Source organism: Ambystoma mexicanum, chromosome 2q (assembly GCF_040938575.1).
Source record: "Ambystoma mexicanum isolate Mex_15411 chromosome 2q, UKY_AmexF1_1, whole genome shotgun sequence".
In the NCBI taxonomy this organism is placed as follows: Eukaryota; Metazoa; Chordata; class Amphibia; order Caudata; family Ambystomatidae; genus Ambystoma; species Ambystoma mexicanum.
The window spans coordinates 111,773,331-111,791,343 of record NC_090924.1 but is presented as its reverse complement, the minus strand read 5'-3'; the positions used below and the strand labels follow the sequence as shown (position 1 = coordinate 111,791,343).

The window sequence follows — 18,013 nt, the reverse complement described above, 5'->3', positions numbered from 1 at the left end:
TTGAGATATCGGAGATTATACAGTTAGAACAACTAGACCTATTAGTCACTGAATCCTGGCTGCACGCCGCTGCAGGCCCAGCACTCTCACTAGCTATCCCTAAAGGTTATACTATCCTAAGATCAGACAGAATCGATACACGAGGAGGAGGTATCGCACTTATTGTAAAAGACAATTTACCAATCAGACTTACACCCCACCTGGATACTAAATCCTGTGAGAACCTTTCGACCAAACTCAATCTCAATAGTACCCAAACTCTTAAAATTCATCTAATATATAGGCCGCTAAACCCTAGTGGAACTTTTGAAGATGACTTATCCAACATCATATCCAATAACTTAAAAAACTCATCTCAAGTCATTCTATTAGGAGACTTTAACCTAGGGCATAACGACCCTAAAGATGCACATGCATCTACTATGGCAAATATCCTCACAGAACAAGGTTTCACCCAAAAAGTACTTGACCCTTCACACTTAAAAGGAAGAACTCTGGACTGGATAGCAGATTACAATTGTAACATGACTATCTCCTCCAATTCACCTGTGATATGGTCAGATCACACCTCATAACTTTCACCCTCTACACTGGTAAACCCATTGCCCTGCCTGCTTTACCAGCTCCCCCTTTTCCCACTCGTAATAAAAAAAATATTACTTGTGACAAAACTACTCCCTCTCATTTTACCTACTCTCAATGCCATTCCAGAAAATTTGGGACCAGATGCCCTGGTCAAAGAATTTAACAACATTATGATCACTTCCCTAGATACAATAACGCCACTTAAACTCAGACAAAGTAAACCCAAGGCTCACCTCAACTCTTGGTACTCACCTTATTTAAAAACCTTACGTACCAAAAAAGGATCATGCCAGACACTGTGGAAATCTCATCCATCGGAAGAAAATAAAACTAATCTGAGTGCCATTTGTGCCCTCTACAAAAAAGAAATACTCCTAGCCAAACGTGAATCCTATAACACAAGAATAGCCCAAGCCAACTCTAGTACCAAGGAACTCTTTGTTATCCTCAAAGAACTAGAAGCACCCATCCCTGTACCTGACAACTGTGTCAAGGATAAACCTTGGTGCTCGAATATCCAAGCGTTGACAGGCAAAGATGCGACCCTACAAATAAAAATGAACAACAAAAAAGCCTCACTATCAACCAACTCGCCCAACAATACTACCTTAACCACTCCCACTATTACCGACACAGTGCCTCGATTCAAATTCTCCAAAGTTATCATTCTCGAAACAGAAAAGATAATACTCTCACTTAAACCCTCTAATTGTCATGGCGACCAATGCCCTGCCCAACTTATGAAGGACGCAGCTAGAGAACTGTCACCTTTTATCACTAAACTGATCAACGCATGATTCATGACCAACTCTATTCCCACTAATCTTAAGGAATCCTGGGTGCTCCCCCTACTAGAAAAACAAACCTTAGACCCCCTAATTCCCACCAACTACAGACCTTTTACCGCGGTATCATTCCTTTTGAAAATCATAGATAAGATGGCTTATCTACAAATTCAAAAACATTTGGAAACTAATCACTTGCTAGGTTCTAGATAATCAGGCTTCCGGCCTCAGCACGGGACAGAAACTGTGCTAATCGACTTGAAAGCCCAGATTGATGACCTTAGGGATAAAGGTGACCTAGCTCTCCTCTTGCTTCTAGACTTATCGGCCGCCTTTGATCTGGTAGATCACCAGGTCTTGTGCAGCCACCTAGATTCGTCAGCACATTTCTCCCCAGAAGCCATCGCTTGGATACAATCTTTTCTTAGTGATCGCACTGAGAGTATTCTCTCCTATTGCATCAGCTAACCCTATCCCTATCACCTGTGGTGTTCCCCAGGGTTCATGTGTCTCGCCTACCCTATACAACATCTTCACCCTGCCCCTTTTTGATGATCTGGATCATCTGGGTATCACCTACAGTAACTATGCAGATGACACGCAGATCCTCCTACCAATTACTGGTGATTATGAAAAGGATTTGGCTTTGATGAATAAGGTTTATCTCATCATCCAGTCATGGATGGCCTCCCATGGACTGTGCCTGAATGCTGACAAGACAGAGATCATCATCCTGGGAACACAATCATCTCTCAAAAAACGAAGTCCAAAATACTCAGCCCTTCGCGTCGACAACAATATCATTACAGTTGCTAAGGAAGTAAAAACGTTGGGGTTTTATTTGGATTCTGCCCTATCTTTTAACAAACAAGGAGAGTACATATTTCGGACACCAGAAGAGCCAACAACTGGCTGTCCACAACTGACAAAATAAAACTCAAAGTCGCCTCCTTCACTCGTAAATGTGTAAACAAAGTAGTCCCGCGTTATCTTGTGGACAAAATCATCACTAAACCTGAGACAAGACTAACCAGACTTTCCAACACAAATTGCCTTCTGACCCCTAGATTCAAACTTACCAGAGTGGGAGGAAACAGTTTCCAGGTCAAGGCTACCCAGCTATGGAATTCACTCCCTACTATCCTCATACTAGAACCATCATACACAAAATTTCGCCATAACTTTATAAAGTTGCTCAAAGATTCTGATGGATAAGCGAGATTCGGGTTCTAGTCCATAACCCATAGTCTCCACCTGCATTAACCTTCCTATACTTTGGACTTCCTTTGGCATTCACACTGAAAAATGTTGTAAAATGTCTTATTGTATATATGATCTTTGTGCAATTACCGTGTAAAAATTGCTTACTGTAACTATGCTTTTTGACTTTATATAATATTATTGTAACTGTAACGTCTTCCCATGTACAACTAAGCTGCGAGTAAACTTATGCGATGCGCCCGATTACCTTTGGGTTTGGTGCCAATACAAATAATAAACTAAACTAAACTACCCTCTCACACAGTTTTTACCACAGAAACGGGTCATTTTCCAGTAAACTGGTCACAAACGCTAGAGAGCTCTACGCCAAGATGTCTAGAGGGCTTCTCCAACCAGCAGCTACACTGATGCATTTGTTTCAGATTTGCTGGGTTCTTTTCCACCAAGCAGTTTCTTACAATGTGATGGTGCTTCCCCAACTGCAGGTGTCAGTCATCCGTTTGGGTCCTTGTTGTGAGGCTAATTGCAGCATGAGCCTGGTACGCTGTGTTTTGGCACCGGCCATTTTGGCGTGGCGCTGTTTGCAGGACAGAGCAATCTATTTCTGCATGGAGCGTGCACTCACAGTGCAGCTCCATGTACTGGGAGGCTACTGTTTGCTTAAAAATAATATCAACCAAGCACTGCATTTTACCGTGCTTTGGTTGACAATATATTTAAGTAAGACATAAATATCTCAGCGCGCAGGTCCCTGTGCCCTGCTGGCGCGGCCAACAGGATGTGCATAAAAATAAGCTGTGCCAAAAGCACTGCGCTATAGCGGCCATGTCTGGCTTTGCCTCTCTGCACCAGCTCAGACCAAATTCCAGCCCGACTCCTAATTTAGTTACGAGATTGGCATCCTCTCCCTCCCTCTTGTCCCATCTATTCTAATTGTTCCTTTGGACGTTTCAGCTCTTCTTTTTGCCAACTCTTTGAGTGATGACTGTGTGTGAGAGGAATTTCAGTCCTTAGAAATCTAATAGGTTGTCTTGCTGTCAACATTTCAATGAATGTGGTAATATTGAAGCACTAACCCGTATTTCGAATGGATTGTGTCCTCCCACGTATTCCTCATCTTGTGATAAATCGTTCTCTCCAGCTTCGCTGCTTCGGAAAAAAAAATTCTCGGCAGAGGGCGCTGTGCACGAGGTTGTGGCGTCGATTGTCCCTCGGCATACTCCGTACTTTGTCGACGTCACCGATGGTATAAATAGCTCGAGCCGCGCCCGTTGCTTCAGTTCCGTTTTTCCAATCGCTTTGCTATCGAGAACGGTGCGCTTCTATTTTCTGTGAAGAAAATGTCATCATGTTCGACACCCAGAACTGGGTTTAAAAAGTGTGCAGATTGTGGATCTAAGATGTCGATCACCGATCCCCACCGGATTTGTCTCTGGTGTCTCGGTTCCAGTCACCGAACCTACGGCTGCGGGTCCTGCCAGTCGATGACCGAAAAAGCTCTTCGTGAGAGGAGAGGTAAACTGTCGGTGGGGAGGGAGGCCTCAAAAAAGGTTTCGTCAAAAAGACGAAGAAAGCAACTGATTCTAAGGAATCGGATCGCCATAGGCACTCGAAGAGATCTCGATCTAGGAGTACATCGAGACACTCTTCGTCGTCATAAAAAAAAATGAAGAGGAGACATAGATCTCCCTCATCATCTTCTTCTTCAGAGTCGACCGAAGAAATTCGTTGTCCGACTAAATCGGATTCTCCCAGTAAGTGGGAAGGATTCCGCAAAAAGATGATGGAGGTTTTCGAGAATGCGGCCTCAACCCCCTCGAAAGAACCTCGAAAAAGCCATACCCCTAAAGTCGCTCCATTGGACGACAAAGGGAAGTCCAAGACTACTATGGCCAAGACCAGTAGCGTCGAGGAATACAAAAAACCTCGTGTCGACGTAAAACCATTGAAGAATCTTCGAGAGTCGAGCACCTCTCCAGTGCCGGCCAAGAAACACAAGTCGTTGAAGACTTCGACAACTTCGTCGACGCCCTCGACATCGATAATTTCGACGCCAAAGCCAAATGCGTCATCGACCTCATTATCAAAGTCATCTTCGAAAACTTCGAAGACACCCTCGAAAACTTCGAGGGATTTGCCATTTCTTTCGAAGCAGATGGAAGAGGAAGAAAGGAGATTCACTACTTTGCCCAGATCAGACTTTTTCAAATCTATGTCAGCAATCTATGAAGAGTCTGCTTCAGAAGAAGACGAGGTTACTCCTTTGGGAGTTACTTATGGTACAAGACAAGTTCCTGAGGAACTTATTGACCAGGAATCTAGAATGAGAGACCTGAGTGATACTCTACATTCTGCCAGTGGAGTTGACACATCCCCAGAATTAGAGTTTGCCAAACCTGATCCTGCAGAGCATGCAGATGCTGGGTACAGGGGTCTTATGACCAGGGTAGTTGAATATATGGGTTGGGGTAATACTTCACCCATTTTTGAACACGATGACATGACGGATATAATCGTCAAGGGACCTCAGAAAGATCCTGTTCTCCCTTTTCACAGGGCCCTTCAAAGGACTGTGGAGAAAAACTGGGAGAAACCAGAAACTATTGCTGCTGCAGATAGCACTTTTCCAAGAAAATATAGACCAGCTGGAACGGATCCTGAATATTTGAATAAACATCCGACTCCAGAGAGTTTAGTCATTCAGGCAGCATCTACTTCAAAACAAACTGCTTATCCAACTATCCCTCCAGATAGAGAGGATAAAAAAATTGATGCCTGGGCACGTAAAGTTTTCACGTCAGGCAGTATGGCACTTAAATCGGCAAATGTCACCTGTACCCTAGCCAGGTTTACCAATGCCCTGTGGGACTGTATTTCTGCGGCGGCTGATCATATTCCGGAAGGCGAGGAAAGGGAAGGCTTCCTGAATATAGTCAAAGACGGGAAGGAGGCAATGGGGGAATGTCTCCAGTCTGGACTGGATACTGCTGATAGTATCAGCAGATCCATGGCTGCAAGCGTTGTGCTACGCAGATTTGCGTGGTTGAGGAAGTCGGGATTTGCACCGGACGTGCAAGCTAGACTTCTCAACATGCCCTTTGATGGCTCGAGGCTCTTTGGCAGAAAGGCTGATGAAAGCCTAGAAAAACTTAAGACCTCGAAAGCGGCAGCTAAATCACTTAGCACCTCTTTGCGCCAGCCTCTAAAACCCTATTCCGGCTCATCTTCCTGGAGGGGTTGTTCTTTTCGATACTACTCCTCCTTTGGTAGAGGAAGAGGACCGGCTTCTCAAAGGGGTAAAAGAAACTACCTCGTGGAGCACGAGGAAGAGGCGCAAAATCAGCCTCAGGAGCGGCATCTGTACCCTCAGCCACTCCTGCAGCCGCCTCCAAATCCCTCTGAGACCTTGTTACACAAAACATCAGTGGGAGGCAGGATTTCTCAACATCTGAAGGAATGGCGGGGCATTACCTCAGATGCTTGTGCACTGGAAACAGTAGCCCAAGGTTACTGTCTCCCCTTTCTAAAAAGGCCTCAGAATCATCCACCGGGAGCCAATTCCGCCAAAATTCCGGATCCGTTCCTGTTGTAGGAAATGTAACCCTGCTAGAGAAAGGTGCCACAGAACTGGTGCCTGTAGCGGAGAGGAACAGGGGTTGGTACTCCCCATATTTTCTCATCCCAAAAAAGGACGGAGGACTGAGACCCATCTTGCACTTGAGAAACTTGAACAAGTTCCTCAGGAAGGACAAGTTCAAGATGGTGACTCTTTCTCAGATCCTTCAGGCTCTCCAACTCCAAGATTGGTTGGTATCATTGGACCTTCAGGATGCTTACTTTCATGTGCCAATCCATCCAAAGCACAGAAAGTACCTGAGGTTTGCAATTGGCAATTCTCATTATCAGTTTCGAGTTTTGCCATTCGGGTTGACCTCCGCCCAAGGGTTTTCACCAAACTGTTGGCGGTTGTGGCAGCAAGTCTCAGGAGAGGAGGTATTCACATATATCCCTACCTGGACGACTAGTTGATCAGAGCAAGTTCTCCAGAACAAGCTCAGGAAAATCTTTCGATCACCTGCCACTTCCTCCACAAACTGGGCTTCTCCCTCAATTTCAAGAAGTCCCACATGATACCATCCCAGAAGCTCCAGTTTATCGGAGCAGTCTTGGACACTTCATCGGGAAAAGCCTCGCCTCCCGAAGTGAGAGCTCTCCACATCCAGCAGATGGTAACAAAGTTTCAGAATGCCCAACATCTACCGGCCTTCGATTTTCTCAGGTTGCTCGGCCTCATGGCATCATGCATTTTCCTAGTACCAGAGGCCAGGCTGAGAATGAGCTCCCTTCAATGGGCACTCAGAACTCAGTGGTCCCAGTTCTCAGGGAATATGTCGGATCTTCTGCAAGTCCCGAGCGCTGTTGCTCAGGATCTTCTATGGTGGGATTGCAACGACAACATTCTCAAGGGAGAGTCTTTTTGGCAACCATGGCCGGAGATAACGGTAGTGACGGACGCCTCACTCACGGGGTGGGGAGCACACACCAACGATCTGACAATCAGCGGTCGTTGGTCTCCATCGGAGTCCAAACTACACATCAACCTATTAGAGCTGAGGGCAATCAGACTAGCTCTGAAGGCCTTTCTGCCCTCTGTACAGGGAAAGAATGTCCTGATAATGACGGACAATACAGTGGCAATGTACTATCTCAACAAGAGAGGAGGTGTAGGGTCACTGCCACTGTGCAGAGAGGCAATGCAGCTCTGGTTCTGGGCAATACAAGAAGGAATCTCTCTGTCAGCAATTCACCTAGCCGGAGAGAACACCACAGCGGCAGATGCTCTGAGCAGACAGAGCATGGTCTCTCACGAGTGGGAGCTGGCTCAGGAAGTCCTTCTGGAGATCTTCGCCCTTTCGGGAACCCCTCAAGTGGATCTGTTCGCCACCGAGATCAACCGGAAGTGTGATCAGTACTGCTCAAGGGAATTTCCTCAAAGAGGAGCTCTGGGAGACGCATTCGTAGTGGAGTGGAGGTTTCCACTGCTGTACGCGTTTCCCCCAGTCCCTGTGATTCCTCAAGTAATCAGGAGGTTGAGAAAGTTCAGGAAAACCATGATCCTAATTGCCCCGGATTGGGCCAGGAGAACGTGGTACCCGGACCTTCTAGACATGTCCATCTGCCCTCCAATACGTCTTCCGCAAAGAGAGGATCTTCTCTCGCCAGAGGAAGGTCGGGTTCTCCATCTAGAGGTCAAGATACTCAACCTTCACGCATGGTTTCTGAGAGGTTGAGATACAAGAATTGGGATCTTCTGGATGACGTAATGGAAATCTTGCTTTCGGCCACAAGACCAGCAACAAAGTCTTTGTACTGATGTCGCTGGAATAGGTTTAGTAACTGGTGCAAAGACAAGGATGTGGATCCTTTTCAGTGTGGCACCCCAATGGTGCTTTCCTTTCTGCTACATCTAGCTAATCTGGGGCTCCAGATAGGAACAATCAAAGGATACCTTGCTGCGCTGTCCATTTTCAAGCGCTCCTCGGAAGAGGTTTCATATTTCAAAATACCGTTAATAATTCAATTCTTAAAGGGGCTTACTAATGTATACCCTCCAGTACCTTTTCATGTACCAACCTGGGACTTAAATTTAGTATTAAAATTCTTGACTTGCATACCTTTTGAGCCTCTGCACTCATGTCCATTGAGGCTTTTGACTCTAAAAACTGTCCTCCTTGTGGCCCTATCATCAGCCCGCAGAGTTAGCGAACTTCAGGCTCTCTCACGCAACCACCATATACTATTATTTATAAAGATAAGGTAGTCCTTAAAGTTAAACCTTCGTTTTTGCCAAAAGTAGTCTCGGACTTCCATTTGTCACAAAAAATAGTACTACCTACTTTTTATCCTCCTCCTCATCTGGGCAAAGAAGAGGAGAGATTACACAGATTAGATCCCAAGAGGGCTCTTAGTTTTTACATCTCTAGGATGGCTAAATTGAGACAAGATGACCAACTGTTTTTGGGTTATACTGGTCAAAAATTAGGCTTATCTGTAACAAAACAGACCATTTCCCGCTGGATCATATTAGCCATAGTTGAATGCTACAGATTAGCGGGAAAAGAACCACCAGATGGGCTTCGTGCCCATTCTACAAGGGGAATGGCTACTTCTGCGGCTCTAAAGAGGGGAGCCCCGGCAGCAGACATTTGTGCAGCTGCAACCTGGAAAACAATGCATACTTTTGTTAAACATTATTGTTTGGACACTGCCTCCTCTAACAAGGGTTTATTTGCAAAGGCAGTTCTGCATTCTGTCCACGAAAACTGAAATTGGTACTCCCACCTCCAAAAATTGATACTGCTATGGGAGCCTATCACAAGATGAGGAATACGTGGGAGGACACAATCCATTCGAAGAGCAAGTTACTTACCAACTGTAACGTTCTTTCGACTGGATGTTCCTCCCACGTATTCCTCATCGACCCTCCCATCCTACCCCACAGTACAGATTACGTTTTCTTACACTTTCCTCTCACGAAGAATGTATCGGTCATGGGATACGCCTGGGTGTTCCTCCTATATATATATATATATATCATCGAAAAAACAGAACTGAAGCAACGGGCGCGGCTCGAGCTATTTATACCATCGATGACGTCGACAGAGTACGGAGTACGTCGAGGGACAATCGATGCCACGACCTCGAGCACAGCGCCCTCTGCCGAGAATTTTTTTTTCAGAAGCAGCGAAGCTGGAGATAACGATTTATCACAAGATGAGGAATACGTGGGAGGAACATCCAGTGGAAGGAATGTTACAGTTGTTAAGTAACTTGTTCTTTGCCTCTCCTGCACTGAAAGAGGTGGACAAAAACATTGAAACACAACTGTAAATAAGATTAAAAAACTTCCTGGAAAAGGTCACATAATTTTTTCGTTAAAGAAATTAACTTTTCTTTTTTAAATTATACAGTTCCACAATTAAGATAGGACTGTTAGGGCATAATTCTGTTTTTGGGGTGTCCGTCTTCTGACTCTGAGTACATCCAACTTGTTGCTTTTTAAGATTGCTGCCTTTCTTTGTATGCTTATAGGGACTTCTACTGAGGTCCCTCTGCCCCTGCAACTAATTGATGTGCTCACTAATCTGTATGGCTAGTGGGGCTGGATGCATTAATCATCCCATTTGATCCTAGGGAGAATTCTCTCATCGTGCAAGTGTGTTGTGGAGTAGGCTGGTGGCAGTTTTATGCTTGATTTGGCTACACCACAGATGTAGAATCTATGTGATCACTGCGGCACATGTAACTGCGCCGATGAAAATGTCACTTCAATTACAGCACAGCCTAGTGATCAGATAGATCACTTTGCCTGCATCCCCGGCCCGCATTTTCCTACCCGCCCCTCCACCCCACTTACCTTTACAGTGGCACACTTCTGAGTGCGCCGCTGACTCCTTGCTATCCCTGCAACATCAGTTCCGCCCGCTTACGTGGGTCAGAGCTGATGCCGAAGGGTGCTTTATTTTTTTTTATAAAAAACGTTCTTGTCCCCCGCTTACCAGAATGGTAAGCGGGGAACAACCCCGTCTCCCGTTACTGCGCCCAAGGAGAGCGGGTGCCACTCCCGCGATCCCCGCTCTTCTTGGGCACAGTAATGGGAGTCGGCAAAAAGAAATGTACCAAAGCCGCCGTAACTGCTTAGTCGCAGTTACTCGTTCAACATTTTGGTACATTTCCTGGATGTAGACAAACAACCATATATCCTATATAAATAAAAAATGTTGGCTTTTTTTGTCTGTATAGACAACGAGGGCAGGTCAAAATAGCAGTTTTGCTGGCATACAATCATCCTAAATGAATAAAGGTATTCTTAGTTTGAGTTGGAGCCAGTGTAAATTGGATTAGGGTCTCAAACTTGCAAATCCACAAATGCATAGGAGTTTGGGCTGGTCAGCCCCGATTGGCTGGGTAGCAAAACGTCAATGCTGCATGCCGGTGCTTTTTTGGTCACAGTAGACCCTGCATGAATGTGTATTTCTGGGGTAACTGAGTACCATTCTCAGCACTTCTGGTGAAATGCATGACTCCTGATGCTAGTGTGAGCTTCTGTACAGGCTCTGCCTGTCCTCTTCTGGAAGTATACTGTCTGCCCTGCTGGACGAAATGCCTTGCTGGCAGTTCTACTGCTGCCTTCCAGCCTTAATTTCTGGAACCTCCAGTCTTCATTGCCGGATTCTCCATGCCTAGATTCCAGGTGCCTGTGGAAGTCCTACTGCCCTTTCTGGACCTCCAAGGTGGGCGCCCCTACTGCCTGGCTGGAGGTTGGAAAGGATTGCTACTAATCTGCCTGAACCTGCTTATACTGGGATGTACTTTGTCACCTTCTTCAGCCATCGTGTCTTTCAGATCACTTTGGCTGCCTAGCTGCACCCATTGTTTTCTCTAGACATGTCTGCGACCCTTACTGAGTCCTCTTCTCCTGCTGTTTTGTTACTGTTGACAGTGTGGGGTGGTGCTCTTTTTGATCATGGAATTTCTGCAGCGGGCCCTTCTTTGTTTGGGCCCTGTTTTTGCCACTTTCTGGGCCGTTTGTAAGTCTCCACAATCCCAAACTAGATGCTAGCCTGACCCTATGCCGAACCCGAAACCTACCTTTGTAGTCTTCAATGTATCCAGCTCAATGAGTAGGTGTTCCAGGGTACTTGGACCCTGATCCAGTCACAGATCCTGTCCTCCATAGTCTCCTGGCACAGTGTATTTTCTGACCCTATGTACTGCATCTGTGTTATTCATGTGTCTAGGAGTGTATCTTGGAGCCATTACCCTCTGAGAACTCTCGGGTAGCATTCCGCAAGACTTCACAACTTGTTGGTTACCATTTCTCCCACACCTATAGGTCATAAGTACACTTTTCCTAACTATTTCCTATAACTGCAAGAGGCCTGTTCGGATTAGCACATTGATACTAATGGGAGAATTGTTAATGAACTGGTATTTTCCCTGGTCCTGCTTGGCAACCTGGATTTTATAGAACAATCTGTGTATTTTTGCAAGGCAGTAGCAATTCTCTGTTGTTTATGGAGCGATACATCACTGCAGTTCCTGCATAATGCATTTACTGTTGCAACTAGCTAGACCCAGCAGTGTACTTGCTGTCTTTTACTTACCTGATTGCTGTCCTTAAGATCATTCCTAATTGTTTTGACCCTTCATTTCCCTCTCATTACAATCTATAGTGCATATAGAACATCCTGTTGGGTTATGACTTTTTCCGTGAAGGTTTAGAGTCGGTGGAGATTATTTTAACCCATGGTTTTATCCCATGCAATACCTACACATATATAATTTGCTTTATATTATATGTAGTGTATTTTGTTGTGTGCTTTACTGTACCTTGATCCCAGTACCCTCTCCTACTATGAGTAAAGCCAGACTGCTGTGCTACATTACCATTCAGAGAGTTTTGGACTAACCTGGCATACGCCCTGTGCAGACCCGAAGGATAGGTATTCCTACTCCCCTCATTAGGGGATTGTAGAAAAACTGCTTCAAGTAGGACATGTTCTTGGGTGCCCACTGTGCAGCTCTGAAGAGTAACTTGATGAGGTAGTTTGCCAGTATGTCTCCATATGTTAATAATGATGTCCCCAGGAAAGGGGTAGGATTGAGCACTCTGAGCAGCATGTAAATAAATAACCAGTTCTGCAGAAAACCTGACTGAGGTGTAAGTGTTGTCCCGAAAAAACATGTTTCCTTTAAAATGATGTCTTGTTGGACTCCACCACATACTATGCAAATAGTTTCACTTGTTAGTCACTGATTCTGATTCACCTGCCAGCTATATCTGTTAATGCTGAATCTTTCTTTTTCAGCTTGGAGTTCTAGCTTTGTGGAGACTAGATCATAGAGGCCGGGTGCAAGGTGCCCCTTTGATGAAACATGAATATGGAAAGCATCTGTCTCATTGCATTTTCAAGCCCCTTCCACCTGCCGAGTAAGTACAGCAGCTCCTAGTAGGCCTCAGTATGTTGTTCAAATTTTGTACAGCAGCATTAAAACAAAAAATATGTAACACTGAATTAATTTATTCTACCAATTTCCTTGCTGTGGAATATACACAGTTTAACCTTTCTTCTGAGGCTGATCTCTTCCTTGTTCTTGCCCCATGGTGCATACCACTTGGAGCTGTTCTCTGAAGAGATTTACTCGGCCAATTGAAAAGGCATCTATTTTTGACCATATTTCGATCGATTACAATGCATCTTACATTACATTTCGAAACATTAATATCTGCGAACCGTACAGCACCCAAGCCACGATCTTGTGATCATCTAATCACATGCCACCCTGCTCTGACATATCCTGGCATGATAGACCCTGCAGTGGTGAAGCATGCGGCGGGGGAAGGGTGCAGTCTTTGGCACTGATAGTGTTCAGTGCTGCAGGGGAAGGCACAGCTGGAAAAAAGTTTCAGAAGACTGAGCAGAGGCCCCGGGAGATGACCTGGTTTTGGTTCTTCTCATGCAGACTCCCTGATCTGGCTACCTATTCTACTTGGTCGTATGGTCGAAGTGGTAGGTCCTGATGGTGACGTGCGGTAAGGAGCCAAGCAGGAAGTGTAAGTCCAGGTTATACCCAGGTGAGAGCAAGCTGGAATTTGGTTGGAGATCGCTGCAGTGATTGACTGATTGTCCATAAACTTAGTCCGTTCCCAATGGAGGTTCTGGAGTCCCCACCAACCTCTCCCTAGCCCCACTTCTTTTCTGCATGCAGCTTGACCCTCAGCCTGCTATCCAGAATCGCCCTGAATCTAAGAATTAGCGCAAGATATTAGTTGTGTGGAGTAAACGGGGAGCCTGTGCAATGAGTCGGGCAGGGATTGCACCACTGACATTGACTCTGCTCTGGGGGGGAAAAATGGGGGGAAAACCAACAATTCTACCAATTTGACTTAGAGGGCTCTTCTCTGATTCAAGAGATCAACCAATTCCTGGGGCATGATCATGAGAACTTGGGAGGGGCCATAATGGCACCAGTCGATCGCCACAGGAAAGAGAAACCTGGTAACTTGGGGTGGGGGGTTGATTATTGAGCCTACTAAAGCAGGTACTGTAGACAAAGATTTTGACAGTATCAGAAGTATGTTCACCATCTAACACATCAACAAAATTAAGGACCTGGCATATATCCTGACCAAGCGCAGGATTGCGATGTGCTGGAAGGCGGCCCATAGGCCTAGAGTGGAGACTTGGTGGGCGGACCTCTTGAGATGGGCGGAAGCAGAAACTGCGGTTTGGTTTGAAGCGGTCACCAGGGGGGAGAAGACGAAGTGGGTCCCGTGATAGCTTGGAGGCAACTGGTGTCCTCGATGGCTGCCCCTCACCAGGTCGGCCAGGAAACAGAAGACTCTGATGGACCAACTAACACTGAGATACCTGAAAATGCTCATGTTGATGACACTGATGAAACGGCTCGAGTTAGCGGGGAGGGAGGGGGGAGGACAGGAAATGTATAATGTACCGGTTTGATATTGATCATGAACGTCCTAAAGTTGTAATGTTTGGTGTGTTGTGTTAAAAATAATAAATTATTTAAAAAAAAAAAAAGTATGTTCATCATCAACGGGAAACCTGCATGCATGTCCACTGATAAGGTTAAAGTTAAAGTTCTGGCCAGTGGGAACGACCATCTGATTCCAAATTTGTCGCCACTCGCAATAGAAATTCCGCACCATTGTGACCCCCCCCTGCCATATCTCTGTTCCCTACTGTGTGCATCCAGTATTGGTTAATTGACCCAGCAAACCCAGGGTTGGGGTGCTTTCCAACACAAATGGTGGTTAATGCTATCCTAGTCTTCCCTGTTGATGGCTCTCCCCATAGCACAGGGGTTGGGGCGAAATAACTAAGACATCTAAGACCCCTCTGGTGAACACGTATTTGGCCCACAAGCTCATGTAGGATCCTGGCCCTTTATTAGACCATCCACCATCTATCCAACCACCTTGCTCCATGGAACTAATGGATATAATGGATGCATAGATTCATGTAACTGAAAACAAGCCTTCGCCCAGCGTCTCTTGTAGCACCTGGAGTGAGACTTTACTGGCTATGTGTTCAGGGACTAGTTCCTTTCTCTGCTTAACCTTGCACAGGGCCACTACCCCTTCAAGTCATCAATAGTAAGCAAGGTAGCCAATCCACTTCTGACCTTCCTGCCAAGAAGACTCATACCGTCCAGGGGTGCAGTTGTAACCAAGTGCTCTCCGAGTTGGCGGCTATTACAATTTTGTTAGTCACAGGGGAGGGGAGGAGAGGGTTCCCAGGAGGAACCCCCTACTGTTCCTTCTGTTGTTAAGAGGCCTTATAATCTATCTTTGGAATGCCCCTCTGTGTTGGACACATCTAACCCAGTGATACTGGAAGAGAATAGAGTCTACCAAAACTCTGCCCACTGCCCCATGTAAGCACAATGGTCTTAAGAATATGAAGGAACCCCAGGATGAGCAGCCGCCACAGCATAATACCACCAGGGAGCCCAGCATGATTGACAATCCCCATGTAAAGACTTTTACCTTAGAGGACTGTGTTTTTAAGATCAATGGGAACTCAATGCCCTAGTGCAAAGGAAACTGGAGCACGTAGGACCTGCTCTAGAGGGAGTACGATTAAAACCTATAATCAGCCGGGGTCAAGTCATCCCACCATATTTCTTCACGGGGTGCCCAGATTGCTGGTGATTAAGCGCGAACCAAGGGATGCTCTCTTAAAAAAATATTATATCGGCTCTTCACTGTTGGAAGCTATACCTTTGTGTCTAGGGAAACCATGGTGGGCTGTCAGAGTGCCCAATGAGAGCAACATCCTCCATGGCTCTGTAAAATTGGAATTCTGCGAGCATGGACTGGCCAACGGGGTCCTGGGTGGTTCCGGGTGTGTTGGTCAGATGCCCATGTGTTAGTCCTTATTTTGAACGTGGATCAGTTGGCCGTTTGCAAATGAACACAACTAACCGTCTCTTGTGTGGGTGAACCTAATTCCCTTGGGGTCAAGGTCAATCGGGAACAATCATGATTAAGTCCATAGAGTTAGTGGTATTTTCAACTGGGCCGATCAGGGCATTGACTAAACAATAGAAATTATCTTATTCCCCGAAATGCCCATCTTTCTTCATCTTTTCTTGTTATGATGTATTATGGTAATTATGTAAATGTTTTTGTGAGAATGTACTTTAATGGCCTAATGGCCGAATAAAGTTATATGATGATAATCTAATCAGTAGATTGATCACCATAAGTTCAAATGCCCAGACTGCAATACATCATACCGTGTTTCCCTCTATGTGGCATCAGCAGCCGCAAGCGCTTTGCTATGCCTCTTGTCATGTCTTTAGTGCACAGCGAAATCAGACGTCCTCTTTCAGCACCTAAGAAATCACGTTTCCGCAAGCAAAATGCAGAAAACACTTTCATTCAATGCACACATTTTTATTTTGTTTAGTCTCTTCACACAAAAAATAGTTTAATTTTTTTTTACTTTGTATCAATGCAATCAGTCCAAACTTTAGTATTGATATGTTTTGTATTAAAATGCACATTTTTCAATACTTCAGTCGCATCCATTTAAACTCTACTGCAATGGCTATTGAAAGAACAGATTGCCAATCAATAATATTTTGGGGAGGTTATAATTAGTCCAAGCAATAAGAAAGTATTTTATATGAAACCATATTTGTAATTTCTTTTAACAAAATCAATTTTATAATCTTTGATTGCCATTTCCAATACTTCCCAAAAGCATTTTCTTTATGAAATGCATTATTCATGTTTCCAGTCAGAGTTTTCTTTTGAAATGCCAATGTTCCATTGACTGACAGCCAAATCCATATTGTGAAAACTTCATGGTCATATTTGACATGTGGGGAGGTTCTCAAGAAGCACATGGTGTACCATTTACTTGAAAAAGATGAGGGTAACATCCGATAAAATGCTCTGTTGATGACTTGAATTGAAGTGGTATAATCTTTATGTTGATTCATATGACAGGAACAGCCAAGGGCAAACGGGTCCAGGGCGGTTGTCCCAGATTATAACGATCATTATATGGCAGCATTGCGAATTTATTCAGTTGAATGGAATAGAGTTCCCATGGCATATACACATCGAGGAGGCTCGCCTAGGGATCAACAAGATCATCCTCTGCTTGTTCAAATCCAACCTTGTTGATCATCTACAGTTCGTAGAAATGGATTCCTCACGGTCACCAACTCTACCCATCACCTGTGGAGTCCCACAAGGGCCCATCCTGTCCCTCATGTTCTTCAATCTTTACATGGCACTGATCAGAACCATCCTCACTCCACACAACCTGCATCAATGCGCAGATGGCATGCAGATCTACCTCAAGATATCTTCCATCGAAGACATTCACAGTCTCAAAGCCTGCCGCTCATTGATTCAGCCCTGGATGTCTATAGTTTATCTGAATCTCAACCCGATCAAGACTAAATTCCTCCTGCAACACCAAACACCCTGACATCCAGTCCTGGTTCTCTGCTATGAACCTCAGAGGCTTCATACCCCAGCTGGCCACCTGAGTTCTACATCGACAGACACCTCACCTTCAAACCGTACATAGCAAGGGAGACACAAAAGGCTTAGTACCAACTTTCTCTCCTGTGGCAAATCAAGCCTTTCATCCCCGAAAACAGCTTCAGATCCACTGTCCAAGCCTTTGTCCTCTCTCACCTGGATGGTGGCAGTACCCTTTAGGAACGCCTTCTGCTGACGACCCTAGCCGCCCTGAGATTTCTGATGCTTGTTAATCTGCTTAGAATCACATGCTCTGCATATGGTCCGACATCCATTGGCAACCGCGGATTATTGCATCTTCTCCAGCTAAGGGTCTGGCATGGATTCACATGCTCATGAATATTCCCCGTCGTCAGGCTGGGAATCCCCGGTAAAGAAAAAATCAGTATCAGTTTCGTTTCTGATCTGTCTTTCTTAGTAGTAACCAATCACTGATCTCTGGATCATACTGCCCACAGCCAATGACTGTCCTCTCCCTAAGCCCCTCCCCTGGCAGCCATACTCGGATTTTTACCACACGTTCAAGTGTTGGGAGTGCTCATGCTTTAGCTCTCGAGCTTTGCTGCGTTTTCGTGCTTTTTTCAAAGAGATTTTCTCATTTTTCGGTTAAACAGAGCCTCAAGCTCCACTGTTTCTCCATCCGATCAACGGGGACCAGTTTCGGATTTTCTACGCCCCTCAAGAGTGAAGTTTTTGTCGAGTTACGCTTCTTGGCGAAGTCCAGAAGTTTCTGAGGCCTACCCGGACATGGCCCAGGAGAAAGGAAGCTTGACGCCCGGAAAGCTGTTCAGGGTTTGTCCTGGATGTCAGCTACAGAATGTGTTCAAGGAGG

General features: G+C 45.3%; 1 protein-coding gene across 2 annotated transcripts in view; it reads left to right on the top strand.

Moving 5' to 3' along the window:
- IFT140 (intraflagellar transport 140) overlaps window positions 1-18,013 on the top strand; it is a 2,226,364-nt gene that overhangs the window by 215,315 nt on the left and 1,993,036 nt on the right. For both annotated transcript variants that reach the window (XM_069646971.1, XM_069646972.1), the window contains exon 4: window positions 12,464-12,585. In XM_069646971.1, the coding sequence (XP_069503072.1) occupies window positions 12,464-12,585 (122 nt within the window). The remainder of the gene's footprint in view (window positions 1-12,463; window positions 12,586-18,013) is intronic.